Source organism: Heptranchias perlo, chromosome 5 (assembly GCF_035084215.1).
Source record: "Heptranchias perlo isolate sHepPer1 chromosome 5, sHepPer1.hap1, whole genome shotgun sequence".
Lineage (NCBI taxonomy): Eukaryota > Metazoa > Chordata > Chondrichthyes > Hexanchiformes > Hexanchidae > Heptranchias > Heptranchias perlo.
In genome coordinates, this window is record NC_090329.1 from 11269010 (window position 1) to 11293253 (window position 24244).

General features: G+C 42.7%; 2 protein-coding genes across 2 annotated transcripts in view; one reads left to right on the forward strand and one right to left on the reverse strand.

The window, feature by feature from the left end:
* Positions 1 to 24244, forward strand: part of mcph1 (microcephalin 1) — a 306044-nt gene that overhangs the window by 181656 nt on the left and 100144 nt on the right. The window lies entirely within an intron of this gene.
* Positions 1 to 24244, reverse strand: part of angpt2a (angiopoietin 2a) — a 95418-nt gene that overhangs the window by 44272 nt on the left and 26902 nt on the right. The window contains exons 2-3 of the mRNA XM_067984008.1: positions 18253 to 18408; positions 10866 to 10987 (exon numbers count right to left, since the gene is read on the reverse strand). Of these exons, the coding sequence (XP_067840109.1) occupies positions 10866 to 10987; positions 18253 to 18408 (278 nt within the window). The remainder of the gene's footprint in view (positions 1 to 10865; positions 10988 to 18252; positions 18409 to 24244) is intronic.

Sequence of the window (24244 nt, forward strand, 5' to 3'; positions counted from 1 at the left end):
TTGATGAAAAGGAAATCAAATCTATCAGTTTTTTGAGGATGTAACTGGAAGGGTAGAGAAAGGGGAACCAGTAGCTCTGCAGTCCTGCCATATCCCGTTGTGAATGGTGGTGGACAATTAAACATCTAACAGGAGGAGGAGGCTCTGTACACATCCCCATCCTCAATGATGGCGGAGTCCAGCACGTGAGTGCAAAAGACAAGGCTGAAGCGTTTGCAACCATCTTCAGCCAGAAGTGCCGAGTGGATGATCCATCTCGACCTCCTCCCGATATCCCCACCATTACAGAAGCCAGTCTAAAGCCAATTCGATTCACTGCACGTGATATCAAGAAACGGCTGAGTGCACTGGATACAGCAAAGGCTATGGGCCCCGACAACATCCCGGCTGTAGTGCTGAAGACTTGTGCTCCAGAACTAGCTGCGCCTCTAGCCAAGCTGTTCCAGTACAGCTACAACACTGGCATCCATCCGACAATGTGGAAAATTGCCCAGGTATGTCCTGTCCACAAAAAGCAGGACAAATCCAATCTGGCCAATTACCATCCCATCAGTCTTCTCTCAATCATCAGCAAAGAGATGGAAGGTGTCATCGACAGTGCTATCAAGCGGCACTTACTCACCAATAACCTGCTCAGTGATGCTCAGTTTGGGTTCCGCCAGGACCACTCTGCTCCAGACCTCATTACAGCCTTGGTCCAAACATGGACAAAAGAGCTGAATTCCAGAGGTGAGGTGAGAGTGACTGCCCTTGGCATCAAGGCAGCATTTGACTGAGTGTGGCACCAAGGAGCCCGAGTAAAATTGAAGTCAATGGGAATCGGGGAAAACTCTCCAGTGGTTGGAGTCATACCTAGCACAAAGGAAGATGGTACTGGTTGTTGGAGGCCAATCATCTCAGCCCCAGGACATTGCTGCAGGAGTTCCTCAGGGCAGTGTCCTTGGCCCAACCATCTTCAGCTGCTTCATCAATGACCTTCCCTCCATCATATGGTCAGAAATGGGGATGTTCGCTGATGATTGCACAGAAAGTTAACATGCAGGTACAGCAAGCAATTAGGAAGGCAAATTCTATAGGGGGTGATTTTAGGAGGCAATTGGGGGCAGGGGGGGTGGCTCCGAAAATCGCAGAAATCCCGTTCGGGTTTGGAAGCCGGCTCCAACCCGCCGACTTCCAAGTTTCCCAGGGACCCACCTGTGCGTGCGCGGGCGACCCGAAAATGGAAGCCCCACCAGCAATTAAAGCCAGCGGGGATGACAGTTAAAGAGTACTTGAGGTGCTTAAGGCACTTTACCTGTGACAGATGAAAGGATTAGAATGATATTTAACTTATCTGGGCAGCTTGCCCACCACTTCTGATTCACGCCTGGTGAAACCAAATGTGAAGGGCCAGGTCAGGCAAAAAGAAACTAAATAAATTAAATAACAAACCATGGAAGGAAGTGAAAACACTAAATGAACCAACCTTTTGAAACCTGCTCCAATGTCCGAAGTCTCCCGCTCCAGTGTCCCCCTCTTCATCTCACCCCCCCACAATGTCCTCCCGATCATCCTCTCTTTCCCCTTCCCCTCTTCCCCGCCCCCCCCCCCCCATTCTTCCAGTCCAGCGCCGGATCTTCCATTCTCTTCTTTTCCCCCCCCCCTCACCCCCTCGGTCTTCTGTTCCGGTGCCGGATGACGTCTCGCATCCTCTCTTTCTCGCCCCCCCCCCCACCCCACCCCCAACCGCGTTGCAGCTCCTGACGGTAACCAGCCTGTCAATCAGGCTAGCTACCAGGCGCAAAACCTGGAGAGGACGTTAGTCACTACCAATCAACGTGCAATTGAGTTGGAAACGGTAAGTTTTGTTCATGCGGGATTGCCGCACGCACCTTTCCCCCCCCCCCCGCTGCCAACTCGCCACCATTGTAAAATCGAGCCCTATGCCTTTATTGCAAGGGGGTTGGAGTACAAAAGTAAAGAAGTCTTGCTGAAATTGTACAGGGCTTTGGTGAGACCACACCTGGAGATCAGTGTATAGTTTTGGTCTCTTTACCGAAGGAATGATATACTTGCCTTAGAGGCAGTGCAATGAATGATCATTAGGTTGATTCCTGGGATGAGAGAATTGTCCTATGAGGAGAGATTGAGTAGGATGGGCCTATACTCTGGAGTTTCGAAGAATGAGAGTTGATCTCGTTGAAACATGTAAGATTCTGAGAGGCTGTTTCCCCTGGCTAGACAGTCTAGAACCAGGGGGGCATAGTCTCAGGATAAGGGGTCGGTCATTTATGACTGAGATGAGGAGAAATTTCTTCACTCAGAGGGTTGTGAATCTTTGGATTTCTGTACCCCAGAGTGCTGTGGATGCTCAGTCATTGAGTATGTTCAAGGCCGAAATTGATGGATTTTTGGACTCTAAGGGAATCAAGGAATATGGGGCTCGGGCGGGAAAGTGGCGTCGAGGTCGAAGATCAGCCAGCTTCTTATTGAATGGCGGAGCAGGCTCGAGGGGTCGTAAGGCCTACTCCTGCTCCTGGTTCTTATGAGTCAACATCCAACCACTCAGCACACAGTGGGTACAAATGTATGATCTACAGGATGCACTGCAGCAACTCATCTCAGTTTCTTGATCAACACCTCTCTCCTCTGTGACCTCTACCACCAAGGATGAGCAGCAATATCATGAGAACACCATCACCTGAGTTCCCTCCATGTGACACAAAATCTTAACTTGGGCATATATCACTGTTCTTTTATCATTGCTGGCTCAATATGCTGGAATTCCTTACCTAACATCACACAGTCTTCAGCAATTTTTTTTTTTTTAATTAGTTCACGGGATGTGGGCGTCGCTGGCAAGGCCGGCATTTATTGCCCATCCCTAATTGCCCTCGAGAAGGTGGTGGTGAGCCGCCTTCTTGAACCGCTGCAGTCCGTGTGGTGACGGTTCTCCCACAGTGCTGTTAGGAAGGGAGTTCCAGGATTTTGACCCAGCGACAATGAAGGAACGGCAATATATTTCCAAGTCGGGATGGTGTGTGACTTGGAGGGGAACGTGCAGGTGGTGTTGTTCCCATGCGCCTGCTGCTCTTGTCCTTCTAGGTGGTAGAGGTCGCGGGTTTGGGAGGTGCTGTCGAAGAAGCCTTGGCGAGTTGCTGCAGTGCATCCTGTGGATGGTGCATACTGCAGCCACAGTGCGCCGGTGGTGAAGGGAGTGAATGTTTAGGGTGGTGGATGGGGTGCCAATCAAGCGGGCTGCTTTATCTTGGATGGTGTCGAGCTTCTTGAGTGTTGTTGGAGCTGCACTCATCCAGGCAAGTGGAGAGTATTCCATCACACTCCTGACTTGTGCCTTGTAGATGGTGGAAAGGCTTTGGGGAGTCAGGAGGTGAGTCACTCGCCGCAGAATACCCAGCCTCTGACCTGCTCTCGTAGCCACAGTATTTATATGGCTGGTCCAGTTAAGTTTCTGGTCAATGGTGACCCCCAGGATGTTGATGGTGGGGGATTCGGCGATGGTAATGCCATTGAATGTCAAGGGGAGGTGGTCATTGCCTGGCACTTATCTGGCGCGAATGTTACTTGCCACTTATGAGCCCAAGCCTGGATGTTGTCCAGGTCTTGCTGCATGCAGGCTCGGACTGCTTCATTATCTGAGGGGTTGCGAATGGAACTGAACACTGTGCAGTCATCAGCGAACATCCCCATTTCTGACCTTATGATGGAGGCAAGGTCATTGATGAAGCAGCTGAAGATGGTTGGGCCTAGGACACTGCCCTGAGGAACTCCTGCAGCAATGCCCTGGGGCTGAGATGATTGGCCTCCAACAACCACTACCATCTTCCTTTGTGCTAGGTAGGACTCCAGCCACTGGAGAGTTTTCCCCCTGATTCCCATTGACTTCAATTTTACTTGGGCTCCTTGGTGCCACACTCGGTCAAATGCTGCCTTGATGTCAAGGGCAGTCACTCTCACCTCACCTCTGGAATTCAGCTCTTTTGTCCATGTTTGGACCAAGGCTGTAATGAGGTCTGGAGCCGAGTGGTCCTGGCGGAACCCAAACTGAGCATTGGTGAGCAGGTTATTGGTGAGTAAGTGCCGCTTGATAGCACTGTCGACGACACCTTCCATCACTTTGCTGATGATTGAGAGTAGACTGATGGGGCGGTAATTGGCCGGATTGGATTTGTCCTGCTTTTTGTGGACAGGACATACCTGGGCAATTTTCCACATTGTCGGGTAGATGCCAGTGTTGTAGCTGTACTGGAACAGTTTGGCTGGAGGCGCAGCTCGTTCTGGAGCACAAGTCTTCAGCACTGCAGCTGGGATGTTGTCGGGGCCCATAGCCTTTGCTGTATCCAGTGCACTCAGCCGTTTCTTGATATCACGTGGAGTGAATCGAATTGGCCGAAGACTGGCTTCCGTGATGGTGGGGATATCGGGAGGAGGCTGAGATGGATCATCCACTCGGCACTTGTGGCTGAAGATGGTTGCAAACGCTTCAGCCTTGTCTTTTGCACTCACGTGCTGGACTCCGCCATCATTGAGAATGGGGATGTTTGCAGAGCCTCCTCCTCCCGTTAGTTGTTTAATTGTCCACCACCATTCACGAGTGGATGTGGCAGGACTGCAGAGCTTTGATCTGATCCGTTGGTTGTGGAATCGCTTAGCTCTGTCTATAGCATGTTGCTTCCGCTGTTTAGCATGCATGTAGTCCTGAGTTGTAGCTTCACCAGGTTGGCACCTCATTTTTAGGTACGCCTGGTGCTGCTCAAGGAAAAGGCCCAGCACAACCTCCTTCGGGCAACTGGGAAACTTAGGAGAATAAATGTGGCCTTGGCAGCATTACCAAGAAAAAAAAACATACTGAAGATATTTTTTCAACAAAATTTGCGCGGTCATTGATTATAGTGAGCCGAATCCATAAATCAAATTTCTTCAGGCATTTTCTCAATCGAGCAATCTCAAGAATACAGTAATAGCTGTAGGGAGGTTTAACATGTTGGTAATTTTTCTAAAGATTTTTGAAAATAGTTCAGTGTATTTAAATCCAGTTCGAATGTCATTTATGAAGAAAAAGCTATGCATTTATTACTTGGAGACTTTTTTCAGTAAGTGAATGCAGGAAATTTATTTTTAGTTTAACTTGGCAATTGTTTTGGCAAAAAATGAAAAGCAAAAAATCACGGTGCTGCATTTCATAACCCGTCTGTCAAGGTAATTGCAACTTCAGTGTAAGCAAACAAAGTGTGAAATGAGCTGCATATTGAACATTTTTGTGGTAATATATCTGCTACATTTGTTCATTGTTTATACCGGTTTGCAATCCTTGAAATGTAAAGAAAGCGGTATGATGTTCCCTTGGCCTCTTACAAGCTGTATTGTTAGACATCTGTAGAAAGAGTGTGATAAATAATGACCAGACTTTTGGAGGTGGTTAGCTATCTCACCAATTATGTCATGATTTAATTATTAGAACAGCAAAGGTTTCTCTCAGTACAGTTGCTGTAAATCAGCGCTGTAGTCTAATATTGCACTGGCAACTGAACTTGATACTTAACACATTGAAGATTACAGTCGGACTGAGACACCAATACAAGAGTAATACATTCTATTTTGAGAAGAATTCATTTATTTTATTCCTGTTGTGTTCTACAGAGTGTTTATAGAATCCACTTACATCTTTCCCCAGTTGACTGCAGTGCAAGGAATGGTATGTGAAAAGTTGTAATATGAGCTGAAGTCAAGTTTGGTGTTTTTCAAAGTTATAGTACTGGACACATAACCTGCTGCTGTTCTCTCTTTTCTACCTCTCCAAGCTGATAGTCTAGCTGATCCAAGGACTCAAGTTTAAGTTTGTAATACTGAGAGAAATAAATCTCAATATTTATGGCCAACAAAACAAAATGCAAAAACCAGCCCTTTATAAGTGTCTTACGCTGTATTAGATGATGAATGGCTGTCTCAACGGGGGCTGACTGAATTATAAAATATTTGCAACAAATTGGTTCGAACAACTGCATCTTTTGCAGGTGCACTTTTCAAGCAAATTATATTTCATAAACTTTTGAGAAAATTATCTAAGAGGACATCTATCAGATCTACAAGAGGACATAATTGCAACAATACTGAGAACTAATAAAGTACAGGTGATGAGCCCAGTGGAACTAGAGCAGTGTCCTTTTACTGTTTAGAATTTGGTTCAAATCCAGCCTGGAAAGTTGAGTGTTGGTGTGAGTTTATACAATCTTAATCCAATCTAATGAGCATGTCCACAGTGTGAAACTACCTTAATAATACACAATTGGCAATCACAAAGCTATTTTAATAACCAAAGGATTAAAACTTGGTTACATAATTTCTGTTCACTGTGACTCTTCATTCTCTCCTCTGAACAGACTTGCTTCAATTCAACAGCCTTATGTGGTAGCTTTAAAATCAGACTGTTTTTCAGCCCAGTTCCACTAATCATGATACTGCAAATCAGAAGTGGACTTGTATTCTTTCACTGGTCTAACTTAGAGCCCTGATTGAAGGGGCATTGAAAAGATTATTAGATAGATAACAGCTGGGAATAAAGTGAGTTTAAATTGTGTTATACTATGTGGGTTACAGAAGCTGGTTCCAACAAATATCAATGAGGAACAAATAAAGAATAAAACAGAGTGCATGAAGGCTAAAGACCGATACATTAATTCACTTGGGCAGTAAATGACAACTGAAAGAGATATTGAGAAGGAAATGTGGTGTCAAATTGAAAAAGCAACTTCAATATATTTGATACGATCTGGAGAAGTCAAAACATTAGTACTGAAATGATGAAAATCTACAGCACTAATTGTAACAACATTGTTCTCCGGAACTGAGATAAGGTCCCTAAAGATAATTCGGGAAAACAGAAAATATTTTAAATCTGGTGCCCTGAGAAAAATTACAAAACTGAAATTAAATGATTTTTTGAGTAATAAACAGATCAGGGAAAGACCAAACATGAAAGCTGACATACAAATATTATAATCTGACAAGAGATGGAGAAAAAAATGGTTACTTTTATTTTTAAAATTCTCATCCTTGTTTTCAAATCCCTCCATGGCCTTGCCCCTCCCCCCCCCCCCCCCCCACCTCTATCTCTATAACCTCCTCCAGCTCTACAACCCTCCAAGATTTGATTTATTCAATCACCATAAACCAATCACCCCCCACCCCACCCCCGATTCCCATGGTATGATCTGGGGTCTCGAGTGCAGTTCTGATGTGTGGCCCCATTGTCAGCCAGGAATAAAGGATGATGGGCGGGAAGTAAGGTACAGAATTGTAAAATGAAGACCACTACAGCACGAGATGTTAGGACTTCTTATAATTTTTCTTCAGGTCACTATTAACTTGAAAAGACACTCTGAGAACTCAACAGAGCAATTCAAAAAACTTCCAAAGCAAAATATTGCAGATGCTGGAAATCTGAAATAAAAACAGAAAATGCTGGAAATACTGATGTAGGGTCATCGACCTGAAACATTAACTCTTTTTCTCCACAGATGCTGCCTGACTTCCAGCATTTTCTGTTTTTATTATTAATTTAAAAAACTTTGTAGTTTATTTAATGCAGTTACATGCAATCAGTAGTACAGGTGCTATCTAGAATGTCCCAAAAGATTCTTTTACCCCCCCCCACCCTCGCTACCTTTCCAGGCAGGACCCATATCAATATGCTAACCACTTCCTATCAGAAAGCGATACACTGCCTGCTAGTCCTCTTCACCACAGAGCCATTTCACTACTGTTTAATAGTATAGTGAATCTGAGAAACCTTTTTTTGTGGATCTGATTTCAAATCACAAGGCTGTCTCTGGGAGAAAAAAAATACCTAATCATAAAATTGGAATATTTCTTTAAAACACCAGAATTGTCCTATTTACGTCGTAATATTTGAATTCATCAGCATTGTTCAGTTACCAATCAATCAGTGCAATTTATTTTGCTTTTACAGGGATGGCCATAGCTTCCTATTTATAAGCCCTGTCCCTCCAGGTTTTAGCACAAGATGGGAGTTGAAATCCATCAGAGTGATGTGCGCAGAATGACGGTGCCATTCTGGGAGTTAGACACGGAGTGGCATGCACATAATAACACAGATGCACACTGGATAAGCCTGTATCTCAGTAGAAAAGATGCTATAAATCCTGGCAATGTAATAGAACTGGAGCATCAAGCCACAGAGAATGGGTCAGGCAACTGGAGGGAAACAATCTTGCAGAGATGTCAAACACAGAAAAAGCAACTGTATGGAAAAGTTTAATTTTTTTTGTGAATTATATTTTTATACACTTAGGTTAGAAAAGTTATTTTTACTTCTACATTCCTGTGTTATTTGAAAGCAAGATGTTGGCTAGAAGCTCTTTCAAAAATATTTTGAACAATTTTACGGCTTTGCCTTATCCTCCTTGGTTGTTAATTGGTAGCTTTTTTTTGCTGTTTACTGATTTTTTTTATTGGTAATTTTCCGACCTGCTGACTGCTTTTCATTGGTAGCTTTCCAATATTTGAATTAATCGGCATTGTTTAGCAAACAGTGATTTGTTGTGTTTTATTTGCATTTGTATAAACCTTATATCTGAACTAATCAAGTGCAAGTGTGGTGTTCACCTTGCACATGTAACGCTTTCAAGCATGAGACATTTTCCCAAACACTTATGGAGACACACATGGGGAGTCAAGACCAAGAGTAGTCTTCAGGTGAATCAGGATTAATGGGCAGGAGATAATTGAACCAGGATGTGCAGACATAATTCAGTCTGTATTATAACTTTTTTACAAAATATTTGATCTGTTATTATTTACAACATATTTTAAATTGTGCATCTGCACACAATTTCTGTCAACTTCATTCCATTAGAAATTCCTGTGTCCACAGTCATGGTGGAAATTGCCGATATAAATGTCACACTTTAATTACACATTCCTGTCAAAAGTGTTTCTATAGTGCCTCCTGGGAAGAAAGTGTACTTACATTATGACATGTTTACATCTGCAGTTTCCATTATGAATGTGAACAAAGGGATTCATAATGGCAAAAGTTAACAGGAAGTGCGTGCAGACATAATGGGCCATAATTTGCCGTCAAAATAACGGTGCGACTAATCATCAGCAAAATACTGCAGATGCTGGAAATCTGAAATAAAAACAGAAAATGCTGGAAAAGCTCAGCAAGTGAGGCAGCATCTGTGGAGAAAGAAACTGAGTCAATGCTTCAGGTCAAAGACCTTTCGTCAGAACTGGAAGATGTTAGAGATAAAATTTTTAAGGAAGTACAGAGCCAGGGAAAGGGGAAGGAAGGAAAGAACAAAAGGGCAAGTCTGTGATCGGGTTGATGGCAAGAGTGATTAAATGACACAAGGGATGATGGTGCAAGGCAAGGAGGGTGGTAATAGGACAAGTTAAGAAACAAAAGATGGGTCTAGAGGAGCTGTAAATGGCAACAGCAGAACCATAACCAGCAGCTGCAGTCCAATAAATTGAAAAATTTAAAAATGGGAGTAGTGGTCATGGTCTGAAGTTATTGAAATCCATGTTGAGTCCGAAAGGTTGTAAAATGCCGAAACAAAAGATGAGTTGCTGTTCCTCGAGCTTATATTGAGCTTCATTGGAACAGTGTAAGAGGCCGAGGAAAGAGGTGTCAGAGTGGGAGTGGGACAGGAATTAAAATGGCAAGTGACCGGCAGGTCAGGGTCACGCTTGCGGATGGAGCGGAGTTGTTCAGCAAAGCGATCACCCAGTCTGTGTTTGGTCTCCCCAGTGTGGAGGAGACCGCATTGTGAGCAGCGAGTAAGGTATACTAAATTGAAAGAAGTACAAGTACACTGTTTCACCTGGAAGGAGTGTTTGGGGCCCTGGACGGTGGGAAGGGAGGAGGTGAAAGGGTCGGTGTTGCATCTCCTACGCTCGCACAGGAAGGTGCCATGGGGAGGAGAGCGGGTGTTAGGTGAGGCTAATCATGCTCGCCGTTAATTATGTGCAAATGCTACAGCAACTTCAGGTGAGGGGCAGTGCACAGTTAAACATGGAAATCCAAAAACTGCTGTCGGAGACACACTACTCTACAGTTAGCTTCACAAAAAACAGCATCTCACTGTCTGCCTCTCCATGGAAATGCATTGAGTGATGTGAAGTTCATGTATTTGCACAGTAGATACAAAATCACCACAAAGTTAAGTCTTGTCCATTTCAGTCTAAGTACCCTTTTAACGATGTGATAAATGTTAATTACTGCCAGTCAACCTCTGGCACTGAAAATTAACTATTACAAGTATGAAGTCTCATTCCTTCAGGTTTTAATTGTTGGAGATTTTAAAAGTGTAAAATTTTACTTTTTTACTTTTCCTTTGTCTCTTTTTTTCTCTCTCTCTTAATCCAATCTTTCCTTCCCTCTCTTTATTTCTCTTTCTGTACCTGATTTGACATTGAATTCACCCACTCCAGTTTAGACTTCCTTCTCAGTCCTTGCGCTGTTAATTTCACAATCCTTTAATCTGATTGATAAGGAGATACACAGTTGCTTGCCCTGTTCACCCAGGTCCCGGATGCCCTGTTTCCCTCGCTGTGACATTATCAGCTCTCACTTTCAGCAACTTGCCACGCAAAAAATGTAAAAACCTAAATGGGCAAGGGCAAATCTAACTAATGGCAGACGCCATCAGATGGCCTGCCACAGCAAATTATGACGTGATATACTATAACATGCATGCATGTACTTTGTATCACAACAGAATCCCAAAACAAGTGATTCTTGTTGAACTCTAGCAATTGAGACAAAGAAATAAACAAGGAAGAAATGTGGAAATGATTACGGTGATTGTTAGAGGTTCTGATAATTGAAGAGCACTTACCCATTCTTTTCATGCAGTTTAGTAATTTCATTGGTTTGGACCATTATTTGTTTTTCCAATTTATTTGTAGAGAGAGAATTTTCCAAAAGCTGGAGCTCAAGTCTAGATGTTTGATTCAAAACCTGGAAAAAAAAGAGTGGAATTGTTTGTACAAGGAAGAAAGGCAAAGTTTTAAAATGTTCCAATCCTATTTTAACGAGACATGATAAAGCTTGTTTCTGATATTTGGAGTGTTTCTTTTGGCACATATAGAAATATTGATTTTCTTTTTTTCTTTAAAGGGCTGTTTCTAACAAAATTGTTTCCTCAAAGTTTAAAGTTAAAATATTTTGACATCTGAAATGGTGGATTTTGTTTTTGAGATGGAGAAGTAATGGTATGAGGGGATTTAATGTCTGGAGAGAACAGAAGTGTTTGGAAAATGAAAGGGAGGTGGGACAGACAAATATTTGCCTTGAATAAGAGAGTGATAGCTTGTAAGATGAAGATGAAGTACCAATAAGTGATGAAAGTCCAGGAAAGGAGAGCAATAGTTTGCAAAATGTAGAGGGTTGCGGAATGGTACAAAGAGATTGATTACTTAATATGAACAAAGTCTGCCCAAAAGATGAAGAAATGTGGAAAGATAATTGCCCTGCAGACTGAAATGAAGGAAGAATCTGCTGAAGAAAAATACAGTAATGCAAGAGGTCCTTTTTGGTTAAGGGACAGAGACCCACAGATTTCCTTCACAAAACAGGATTGAATTATATAATGATGTGTTTTACCAATTTTATGTTCTTTCTCTCTTTCTACCCCCTCCCCACCCAAAAAAAAGTGACTCACATTGGAATAGGATCCCACCAGCCCTAGATGTACTACCAGTACCTTGCTCAAGTAGCCATTTTTCATGCCTTGACAATGAATGTTCACAGGTTATACTACCACAGGTAGCATCATGACCAAGCCTGATTCTTTCGTCACCTGACATCCACAAACAGGCACTGGCAGCCTGGCGTTGCTGGATGGTGATCAGATGTGTGATTTTCCTCCCCTTAGTCCGGAGGGCATACGGCCAATTGTACTTCCTTAGTACCCCCTGCCCCCAGCTCAGATCAGTCAACTCATGTATCTCAAACCTGAGACGTTCTTGGTCCATATGGCTTAGCTACTCACTGGATACGCTTGCTTAACTAGCCTGATGTTTGTGTGTTTTTAACTTGCAAAGTTACCGGTGGAGATTGAAGGCCTGAGCAGTTTTGATCTGTCTAACTCACATGAAAGAAAAAGAAAACATTCTTAAGTTTAATTCAATTGGTCCATTGAGGCAATGGAGGATGTTTTGACACAAGTGCTATTCCGCAGTTCTGTCCACGAGTGGTGTTACTATACTCGGGAACTGACAACCTATTAATAGAGAAAAACATTTATAGTGCCCCATGTCCCAAAAACATCTTAATTTTTAAGTATTGCAGCATATATTTAATCAATTAGGTTACAGATGTATTAAATGTGGTCACAAAAGCCCTCAAGTACAACTTTTAATCAGTCCAAATTCCCAGCCAAATCACAGATAATGTGTAGTATATTTGGAGAAACAAAACCATCACTTGAAGGGAAATCTTGTACAACACATACAAAAATATGATCAACTAAGTGATATAACCAGTGACAAATTATAATGTCGTAATCCACTTTAAAAAAGTTCACCAGTTGTTGCCTTGGCAATAGAAGGTCCAGCATGAGAGAGTTTGGGGACAGTGAGGGCATAGCAGAAGAAGTGATGGAACAAAGGACTAACCCAGAATAGAAAAGAACTAACATGAAAACATAGTGTGGGAAAAAGTTGGAACAGACTGATGCAAGGAAAGATTAAAAAGAGAATAAAAATGCATGTTTATGTTTAAACAAGATTTGACTCATGGCAGGGTTCGGTTACTTTCACATTCTTAAAAAGAAAAAAGGAAAACTCATCCTACATTGTATTAAGTGCACTAGATTTCTGACCCAGGATGAACATCCATTCTCCAAGTGCTGCCTCTGTTTATGCAGCTTGTTGTACAGCATTTATTTTTTTGGAATGGTACAGCTGTCTAAACCGAGCAATGGTTGATATTAAATGTAAATTTTTCACAGATTAAATTACTCCCCAATTTCATTTGATGCATTGCTTGGTCTGATTTCCCCCTCGTCAGCTCAAAACTGTAAAGTGATGTCTTCACTCATACTTTCATTTCTAAGCTCTTTCAATTAAGCTTCACATCTACAAGTTTTACTGGGAATTGGAGGTGGGATATTTGCTATCAATGATACCATGATATACTGTTTGCTCACCCCACCTAATTTTAAGGAGTATGAGCTCATTCACATATAACTATTTTTCTCTTGCATTCAGATTTGAATATATAGGTCAGCACACTAATGGAGTACTGTGGGATTTGCCACACATGTTAGCAACAGTTAATTAAGCATATCATCAAAGGTCAATGGGACTTAATTTCACACTTACAGCTAATCAGGTTCTTCTGCAAAAATGTTAGTTCCCTTAGAGATCAGTAGTTTGGTTAATCGCCTTGTGTTGTCAATTAAGCCCTTAACTGAACGTTACACTTTGGTATCCAGATGAAAGGAGCAGTAACAGTTTAATGTTGAAATTAAGATCATGTTCTATCCTCTGCTGATTAACACAGCGTGAACCTCTTTTGAACTTCTTTACTTGCACGTTCTTTGCCTTTACTTCGCCTTTTGAGTTCTCTGGATTCAATCATTGAGAAAACTTAATTACTTATGAAGGTAAATCCAAAAACAGTGGGTATTCTTCTGAAGCTGCAATTTTAATAGTCTATTTATCTTGTGTGAAATGTGAACAATTTGCGCATCACTTTATTGGTGAATTTGTTTTTAAAAAGAAACTTAGTGAGTTAAATTATGAATTGTTTTTTTGGGTGTTGCAAACGGCACATAAATGCGTAATTTCCTTTCCAGAAATTCTGAATTCAGCAATGTATAAGAACTGGGCAATTTTTCCTCGCAGAACTGAAATATGTATTTTGTTACTGTTAAATATCCATTCAGTGAAGAGTGCACAAAAGGGAAATTCCTTTGCAACATCCAATTTCAGTTCACTTATGGGGTTCAATTTTAAAACCGAGCCGGGAGGTGGGGGGTGCAAATTGAGGATGGGAAACCCATTAGTACAGGTTTCCCGGGCGTCCTTATGATTTTGACGTAAGGACGTCTTTTTTTGTCGGTTTCCCGTCCGACTGAACGGCCTGATTGACGGGCTGGTCTCAGTCGGACGGGAGACCAGCCAGGGAGAGGACTTGTTCAGGTAAGTCTGCAGGTAAGTCTTCGTTTGTATAGATGGGTGGCCACGGAGGTAGTGAGTCATGGGGTCTGAAATATTGGCAATTTTCAATGCCCTCCCCGCCCCCAACCCACCCATTTTTCACTGTTAAAATTGAGCCCATGGTGTCTGGTACTTAGAATCAGACTGACCATGTTGTATTGTGTCCACTTTGCATCCAGTATCATTCTGCAGGATTGGCGGTAACAATGAATATCGATGGTTAATAAGCGATGATCAGATTATTACCTTAATAACATTTTTAAAAATCTGGAGGAGTATTTTAAAAGTATCTTTAGATAGGGCTGTGCTTTTTATTTAATTCCTTCAATTCTTCACAAATTGAGTTATTTATTATTCAGAGTTAATTGTGGGGAAGCCACCGAGTGTGACAACAACATTTTACTGTGCTAGATATTTAAACCATTATGTAAGTAATAAGGCAATATGGTTGTACAATAAATAATCTGTAGTTTTTCCCTATTCTATTTGTTTCAGTTAATAGATATGTTAATTTCCCAGCTACAGTAATAACTTAATGACTGAAAATACAAATCCATGTTTGTTTTGGTGTTGCAAGTAGATCAGAATTTTGTGTAACACCCTACTGTGCCTGGGTACGGTAGAATAGTGGTTATGTTACTGGACTTGTAATCCAGAGGCCTGGAGTAATAATCCGGAGTCATGAGTTCAAATCCCGCCACGGCAGCTGGGGAATTTAAATTCAATTAATTAAATAAAATCTGGGGAAAAAAAACTAGTATCAGTAACGGTGACCATGAAACTACCGGATTGTCGTAAAAACCCATCTGGTTCACTAACGTCCTTTAGGGAAGGAAACCTGCTGTCCTTACCCAGTCTGGCCTCGATGTGACTCCAGACCCACAGGTTGATTCTTAATCGCCCTCTGAAATGGCCTAACAAGCCACTCAGTTGTACAATCTCGCTACAGAAAGTCACAATAAGAATAAAACCGGACACGACAAAGGCAAATCAAGCCCAGTCAACCCTGCAAAGTCCTCCTCACTAACATCTGGGGACTTGTGCCAAAATTGGGAGAGCTGTCCCACAGACTAGTCAAGCAACAGCATGACATAACCATACTCACAGAATCATACCTTTCAACCAACGTCCCAGACTCTTCCATCACCATCCCTGCATATGTCCTGTCCCACCGGCAGGACAGACCCACAAGAGGTGGCGGTACAGTAATATACAGTCAGGAGGGAGTGGCCCTGGGAATCCTCAACATTGACTCCGGACCCCATGAAATCTCATGGCATCAGGTCAAACATGGGCAAGGAAACCTCCTGCTGATTACCAGCTACTGCCCTCCCTCAGCTGATGAATCAGCCCTCCTCCATGTTGAGCACCACTTGGAGGAAGCACTGAGGGTAACAAGGGCACAGAATGTTCTCTGGGTGGGGGACTTCAATGTCCATCACCAAGAGTGGCTCAGTAGCACCACTACTAGCCGAGCCCTGGAGGACAAGGCTGCCAGACTGGGCCTGGGGCAGGTTGTGAGCAAACCAACACGAGGGGAAAAACCTACTTGACCTCGTTCTCACCAATCTACCTGTCGCAGATGCATCTGTCCACAACAGTATTGGTAGGAGTGACCACCGCACAGTCCTTGTGGAGATGAAGTCCCATCTTTACACTGAGGACACTATCCAACGTGCTGTGTGGCACAACTACCATGCTAAATGGGATAGATTCAGAACAGATCGAGCAGCTCAAGACTGAGCATCCATGAGGCGCTATGGGCCATCAGCAGCAGCAAAATTGTATTCCAGCACAATGTGTAACCTCATGGCCTGGCATATTCCTCACTCTACCATTACTAACAAGCCAGGGAATCAACCCTGGCTCAATGAGGAGTATAGAAGAGCATGCCAGGAGCAGCACCAAGCGCACCTAAAAATGAGGTGCCAACCTGGTGAAGTTACAACACAGGACTAGATGCTATACAGTGGAAGCAACGTGCTAAAGACAGAGCTAAGCGATTCCACAACCAACGGATCAGATCAAAGCTCTGCAGTCCTGCCACATCCAGTCACGAATGATGGTTGTCAATTAAACAACTGCCAGAAGTGCCGAGTGGATGATCCATCTCACCCTCCTCCCGACATTCCCACCACCACAGAAGCCAGTCTTCAGGCAATTTGATTCACTCCACGTGATAACAAGAAACGGCTGAGTGCACTGGATACAGCAAAGGCTATGGGCCCCGACAACATCCCGGCTGTAGTGCTGAAGACTTGTGCTCCAGAACTAGCCACGCCTCAAGTCGTGCAGCTACAACACTGGCATCTACCCGACAATGTGGAAAGTTGCCCAGGTGTGTCTTGTCCACAAAAAGCAGGACAAATCCAATCCGGCCAATTACCGCCCTATCAGTCTACTCTCAATCATAAGCCAAGTGATGGAAGGTATCATCGACAGTGCTATCAAGCGGCACTTACTCACCAATAACCTGCTGACCGATGCTCAGTTTGGATTCCGCCAGGACCACTCGGCTCCAGACCTCATTACAACCTTGGTCCAAACGTGGACAAATGGTAGTGGTTGTTGGAGTCCAATCATCTAAGCCCAAGGACATTGCTGCAGGAGTTCCTCAGGGCAGTGTCCTTGGCCCAACCATCAATGACCTTGCCTCCATCATAAGGTCAGAAATGGTGATGTTTGCTGCTGATTGCACAGTGTATAGTTCCAATTGCAACCCCTCAGATAATGAAGCAGTCCATGCCTGCATGCAGCAAGACTTGGACAACATCCAGTCTTGGGCTGATAAGTGGCAAGTAACATTCGCACCAGACAAGTGCCAGGCAATGACCATCTCCAACGAGAGAGTCCAACCACCTTCCCTTGACATTCAACAGCATTACCATCGCCGAATCCCCCACCATCAACATCCTGGGGGTCACCATTGACCAGAAACTTAACTGGACCAGCCATGTAAATACTGTGGCTACAAGAGCAGGTCAGAGGCTGGATATTCTGTGGCGAGTGACTCACCTCCTGACTCCCCAAAGCCTTTCCACCATCAACAAGGCACAAGTCAGGAGTGTGATGGAATACTCTCCACTTGCCTGGATGACTGCAGCTCTAACAACACTCAAGAAGCTCGACAACATCCAGGACAAAGCAGCCCGCTTGATTGGCACCCCATCCACCACCCTAAACATTCACTCCCTTCACCGGTGCACTGTGGCTGTAGTGTGTACCTTCCACAGGATGCACTGCAGCAACTCGCCAAGGCTTGTTCCACAGCACCTCCCAAACCTGCGCTCTCTACCACCTAGAAGGACAAGGGCAGCAGGCACGTGGGAACAACACCACCTGCACGTTCCCCTCCAAGTCTCGCACCATCCCGACTTGGAAATATATCGCCATTCCTTCATTGTCGCTTGGTCAAAATCCTGGAACTCCCTACATAACAGCACTGTGGGAGTGCCTTCACCACACGGACTGCAGCGGGTCAAGAAAGCGGCTCACCACCACGTTCTCCAGGGCAATTAGGGATGGGCAATAAATGCTTGCCAGTGACGCCCACATCCCATGAACGAATAAAAAAAAATGTTATGAGAAGATCAAATCAATTTCATTTTCTGTCAGTGACAAACATAAATTGGCTCCAGTGCTACTTTCAGATCTCAAATAAATTCTGTTCAGAATTGAAGTTAATGTTGTGTAAAATTTATACCACAATTCAAAAAAACCTAACACACCAATTTCTTTAGTACTTCATGCTTCACCATTAAGTTAAAAACAATGGCAATAGTCTAGATCTTAGTCAGGTTTTGAGTGAAAAATATTGAGTGGATGTGAAGTTGTTTGCACAGTGGAAGGGAAAAGTCTGAAGAGAGCATCTTCCCAAGAAACTCTGACATACCTTCCAGCAGGTGGATAAAATGAGCATTGTCAGAAGCCTGGCAGCGATCAACTACCTGATCTCTCCGCCGAGTATTTGTTTTGAACCAAATTTTATCGTGCAATGGCACCAAACTACTTCATACCTATCCATCTTAGTGGCTATTTGTAAAGACCAAAAATCCTTACCTGTGCTTCGACATCTGTTAATTTCCGGGTTTGTTCAGCTGTCTGAGTGAGTAGGTTTGTTCCTATTTCTAGCATGGTTGCTGTATGGTTTTGCACCGCATTCTGCTGGATCTGAACCATTTCACTCTTCATATTGTCTTGAATGTAGCTTTCAAGCTATAATGAGGAAAACACAGATCTCAGTACATTTCCTGAATTCTAAAATTGAGGTTGAAAAATACTTACCGATCCCCAAAGATATCCAAGCAGAACTCAATATTCTTCATCTTCACATTTATTCAACCCTGGCCTGCTGTCCTCTGCAGACACAGGGACCATAATACCGGTGTCCATATATATCCCTATCCTCAAATTCCAACCTGATATTTAATCCAACTCCTTTTTGACGCAATATGTTGCACTTTTCCACTGCTTTCAGGGAAGGAGGGATTTCTTCCCATTTCCTTGTTTCACTTGAGGCTTATTGATTTTAAACCTGTGTTTGCTTATTCTGTTCATTTATAGAAATTCTCAGCATTTTAAAGAGGGGATCATATTCCTTCCAAACTGCTTGTCTCCAAAAAAAAAAGTTAAGCTAAATGAATCTGTCCTCGAACAGATACGTTGGGCCCGATATTAGGAGAGAGGCGGGTTGGCAGCGGGGGGTCGACTGGGCATGTGGGTAACGCGCCCAGTGAAATCAGTGGGTTTGGCACGCGATTGTAAGTATATTGAAGCCACTTACCTTGGCTTCCAGGTTTCGCGCAGGAAACCTGCGCAGCGGGCAGACTGCGCACCCGCATCATAGGCTGTCAGCTGGAGGAGGCCTATTTAAAGGGGCAGTCCTCCACCTGACTGATGCTGCAGAAAATAGGCAACATTACAGCATGGAGCAGACCAGGGAGAAGGCTGCTCCCAGGTTTAATGATGCCTCACTCCAGGTCTTACTGGATGGGGTAAGGAGGAGGGAGATCTTCCACCTGGCGGATAGGAGAAAGTGGCCTGCCTCTGCCATCACAAAGGCCTGGCTCGAGGTGGCAGAGGAGGTCACCAGCACCACCAACATATCACACACCTGCAAAAAGTGCAGGAGGCGCTTCAGTGACCTAACCGAAGTGAGTACTCTTACTCATTCCCCTACACTCCGTCTGCCACATCACCACCCCCACCCCACATCTGCTTCTGCACTGCCAACACTACTCTATCACATCACTCCTGACACCCACTGAACCCTCATCCTCATCTTACCTGTACTTCCTCACCTCCCCAATACTCATCCCACTACTACCACTCAACCCAATCCTCATACAATCTCATGGATCTGTCTCACACACACCCTCTCATGCATCTCTTTCACGGTCAGCCTCACCCCCCTGCCACTACCTGTGCTGCAGCCACAGGGCATGCATCACGTATGTGTAGTAGGAAGCGTAAGGCAAACATGTCGTGAGCATGAAGGGGATGCACAAGGGTGTTTGAGAGTTTGTCATGATTTTTACTTATATTTGATTTCTGATCAACTCACATTACATATATTGTCACCACTACTGCCACGTCTTGGCCATTCTTGACTGGCTTGTGCAATAAGGCCCTTTCATGAGGTTCTCCATGAACACCCTTGATGCCATCCATTGGGTCACCCTACAGTGGGTGTATGGTGTAGTTGCACAACTACTTTGTGCAGGTGCACTGTGTTGTGTAGCTCCACGTGGCAGAGGTAGATAGCGTGCCTGGCGAGGCTGGTGATGTTGCTCGTCCTCCAATGGAGTGATGAATGCAGCTATGGAACCCCCACTTCCCCCCCCCCCTCCCCACACCATCCTGACTGTGTGAGTGTGAGGGGGTCCACAAAGTAGGTAAATGTGTTTGGACAGCAGAGTTTAGGGTATGATGTAATAATTTTGAATGTGGAGATAGCAGTGTGGCAGGCAAAACTTTGTCTGAGGTGACATTCATTGCAGCAGGGCACTCTGAGGTATTCCCCCCCAACTGTCAAGGAATCCTCTGCATCTCCCAATGGCTGCTGACTGAAACACGTCTGCAACAACAGGGAGTGTTTCCCACAGCATGGGAAACACACTGAAGAGTCTCAAAAATCACATCCCTGCCAAAATCTCTTCCCATTGAGGTCTGTCAATGACCTCAAGTACCTCCCTAACTATCTAAACTGTAATCCCACCGACTTTAATTGCCTGCTCCAGGATTCCCCAATTTTTGGAACCCCCCCGCCACGAACACACCCGCTCGGCCATCCTAAAATTGACCCCTTTGAGTCTCTTCTCATAACTTAGAGCCCGATGTACCAGATTCAGCTTAATGCCCTACTCTGAACCCTGTTCAATGCAACAACATCCTTTCGAAGGCTGGGAGCCAAAAATTGCATACAATATTCCAGAAAGATAAAACGTAGCTCCCAACATGTGTTATATTCTTTTATTGACGTTAAAATATATCTATCGTTCCTTAACCCATCTGCTTAGATGGGCAGTCTTTTTGAATGCCGTTTTCTTGTTTATAAATGTCACCTGACACAGTTCGGTGTCATCAGACAGACAGTTTTCCATTTATCACCACGTGCTTCCCATTGCCAAGTCTGTTTTCAATCCAACTGGCTAATTTGCCATTAATTCATGAGCTTAAGCCGTTCTTGAAAAGATTTTTTTTTTTAGAAGTGTCATGGAGATTTATCAAATATCTTCTGAAAGTCCCAGTAAATTATATCCACTGATTGGGTATCATCCACTAGTTTAGTTACCTCTTAAGAGAATTCCAGCTGATCAGTGAACAACGACCTATTTATAAATCCATGCTCAATTTAGGATAGCATACAATGGAATACTCTTAAGCATTTACCCCACTTCAGATATTAAGCATACTGATCTGCAATTTTCAGGTGCATGTTTTCATAATTCTTCAGATATTGGGGTAATGTTTGCTATTCCCTGCAGCTCCTAAAATTGTTAATCACAGCCTTGCTTTTTTCCTTGAGGGCTCCATGATATATTCAATTCGGAGAGGAGGTTGGAATCGGAGAGGGATTTATTCCTGACCAATTCTTTTATAGCTATTCATAGTTGGCTTAGGGCAGCATTGACAGTGGTCACTCAGCTGTAGTTGAAACATGTGCTGAGTAGAAAATTGAGAAAATACATTACCCTAAAAAAAATTACAGCCAGAATTTTTACTTGCTTAGCATTGAATTTCCCCCCCTCTTTGTTGGTGTTTATAGCTTTATATTGAAGTTGACAGAGTGACATTCATCCCCAATGAACTTAGTGGTGAATATTGGAAATAGCTCATTTTCTGTCATTTCCACAACATCTGTTTAATAATTTCACGATTTCATTCTTAAAAGTACATGCACAGAATTTAAAATATTTGAACATACGAAAATGACGGGCAAGAATCGACCAGCTGGTCCATCAAGCCTGCCCCACACTCGTGATGCCTGGAGTATCATGACTAGACACTTCCTACCCACGCCCCGCAGCCATGTAATCTCCTTGAATTGGTTTGAAGGATAATAAATGTTTTGCACTGTAAAAGACGAGTGATGGCACCTCATGAGTTACTATAATTTTCACTACAAGCTGTTAGGACCATGCATTGTTTTAATGGTTATTCATATGTTATCAAAAATATATCTGCCTCATGGTTATATTATTGGAATATTGTTTTATTTAGGCATATTCTCCTAATCATAGAATCCTGTCATTAAAGGGTCAGGATCTCCATATAGGAACTGGAAACTAAAAAGGCAGTCCAGTTACACAGCTTAAGCCTGCTAGTAGATTATTCAATTAACAGTTTAAGTTTTATTTCCAGAAAGTTCCATTTAGAATTTTTGTAAAATGTGAAATCAACACAAAAAGTAAAAATGTAAATGTTTGAAAGTTAAACATTATCATTTGTTGTATCTATAAATCTTTTTTATGGTATGTGGAATGAGTTGGAGAGCAGGATTAGAACAGAAGAAAAGCACCAATGCAGACTTGACGGTGCAAATTAGTTCCTCCTGTGACATAACGTTCTAGGATTTTATGAGACTCCAGTGCTCTTTCGTGTCGGGCAGTAGGAAAACTCCAGTACTTCACAAGCAGTTCCATTTGTGTCTAGCATCATTGTTCATGATTTAAAGTGATTGATTAATATAACTTGCTGCTCCTTTTGAACTCTCCATAAGAAGGTTTGGAAATATTGCCAAATTCAGTGAAACACTATACAAATGAGCAGCTCCTTATAGATATACAGTCAGACTCTTTCTCTGGAGCATTTGCGTTTTACAGACTTGACCTCCCTCAGTATATCTGCCACCATGATGTCAAAATCTAGGATTTATTTTAAACACAATATACATCCCCAAAAGAAGCAAATAATTATATGACTGTAGTTTACTTTGACATGAAAGGTATTTTGTGGTTTGGAGACATAAATGTTTTTGGAGGTCATAACCTTCCCCAACATTTAGTAGTAATACTGTAATGTCTAGTAACTGATCCACGAAAGAAAATATATCTTTAAATGCAACTCCATCTTAACTTCCCATAACAACTGGTCTGATTTGCAAAATTTACTCAAGAAACTGCTTTACTTATGAACAGCTTTCCTTCGCACTCCTCAAAATGAATTACTGTGGCATTAAGTTCTTCATAATAACCAAGTTCCCCTCCATCAGCTAAATTGCACTGCTAGTGATATAACATCCTCACATTAACTTGGGTGGTGTATTAAATAATGGTTGAACTGAATACACTTTGTGGTTATGTCACTTAGACATAAAGGGATGAGGAAAGACCATTCTTCTATATGTCATTACAATCTGCCATATCATGCATTTCTACTTCCCATTTAATCTCTTAAGGCAGAGTTCTGCATAAACCCTCCGTGATTGTCTGTATCTCTCATAATTGAGCAACACACTAGAATATAGATCCATCGTCAATATTCAAACCTGGACCATTAGTCTCCACAGATAAGCTATCAGGAGGATGAGTAGGCCAGTAGCTACAATACTAGAGTGTTAGATACCCAATTAAGAAATCCAAGATAGATTTACCTGGACGACCTGTGGGAAAGTTTACCATCCAAGTTGTCGGAATAGAAGCAGAACATTCTGGGGGTGGGGGGAATTGATTCCTTTCCAGATTACTCAATTGTAATGCCATGTAGGTTGGTCAAGGAACAGTTTCATTAGCATTTACAAAGATAGCCATAGCCTGGAAAATTAGGACCTAAAAATAGCATGGATCAAGAAAAAGTTAATTCATGCCTGCTGCTTCCACAGATTATATAAATCTATCCTATCATGGACCATATTCTGCCACAAAATTTTCTGAGAGAAAATTCTGTATAAAAAATCCCTCATCCTCAAAAATAAGGAAGAAAACCTGCAGGGTATTATTTCATCTTCACACACATCAACCCAGCCCTATCATCAGAGGGACAATTATGTTCCAGTGAGTATTTAATGATCCCAGTCAATAATTTATCCTCTAATCTTGTTCTTATCCCAAAATTCGATCCGACTCCTTTTTGAAGAAGTTAATGTATGTATTATCAATTCTCTTAGCTCAGAGACTTCTCCATGCATCCATTATTCTGCAGAAAGAAAAGTTTCTTCTGGTCCATCATCTCACTTGAGACTTGTTAAATTTATATCCAAGGAAACAAATATGAGTTTCTGTGGTAATTGAGCAACACTCTAGAATATTGATTGATCCTCATATCTTCAATTTTCAACCCTGGATCATTGGTCTCCACAGATAAGCCATCTTAACTTCCCATAACAGTTAGTCTGATATGCATATTCTACTTGCATTTAAGGATATATTTGATTTATAGTTCTGTTCTTACAGGCTCAGTGAATTATCTTTCTCAGATTGACATCTTCTATTTTGCATCTCGCAGCTGAATCTTCTTTTCTGCTGTAAAAACAATTTCAGCTCTTTGACTTTCCTCATAGCCTAGTGCTAGAATTATCTTTGTTGCTGTTCTTTGGTCTCTCCAACATATC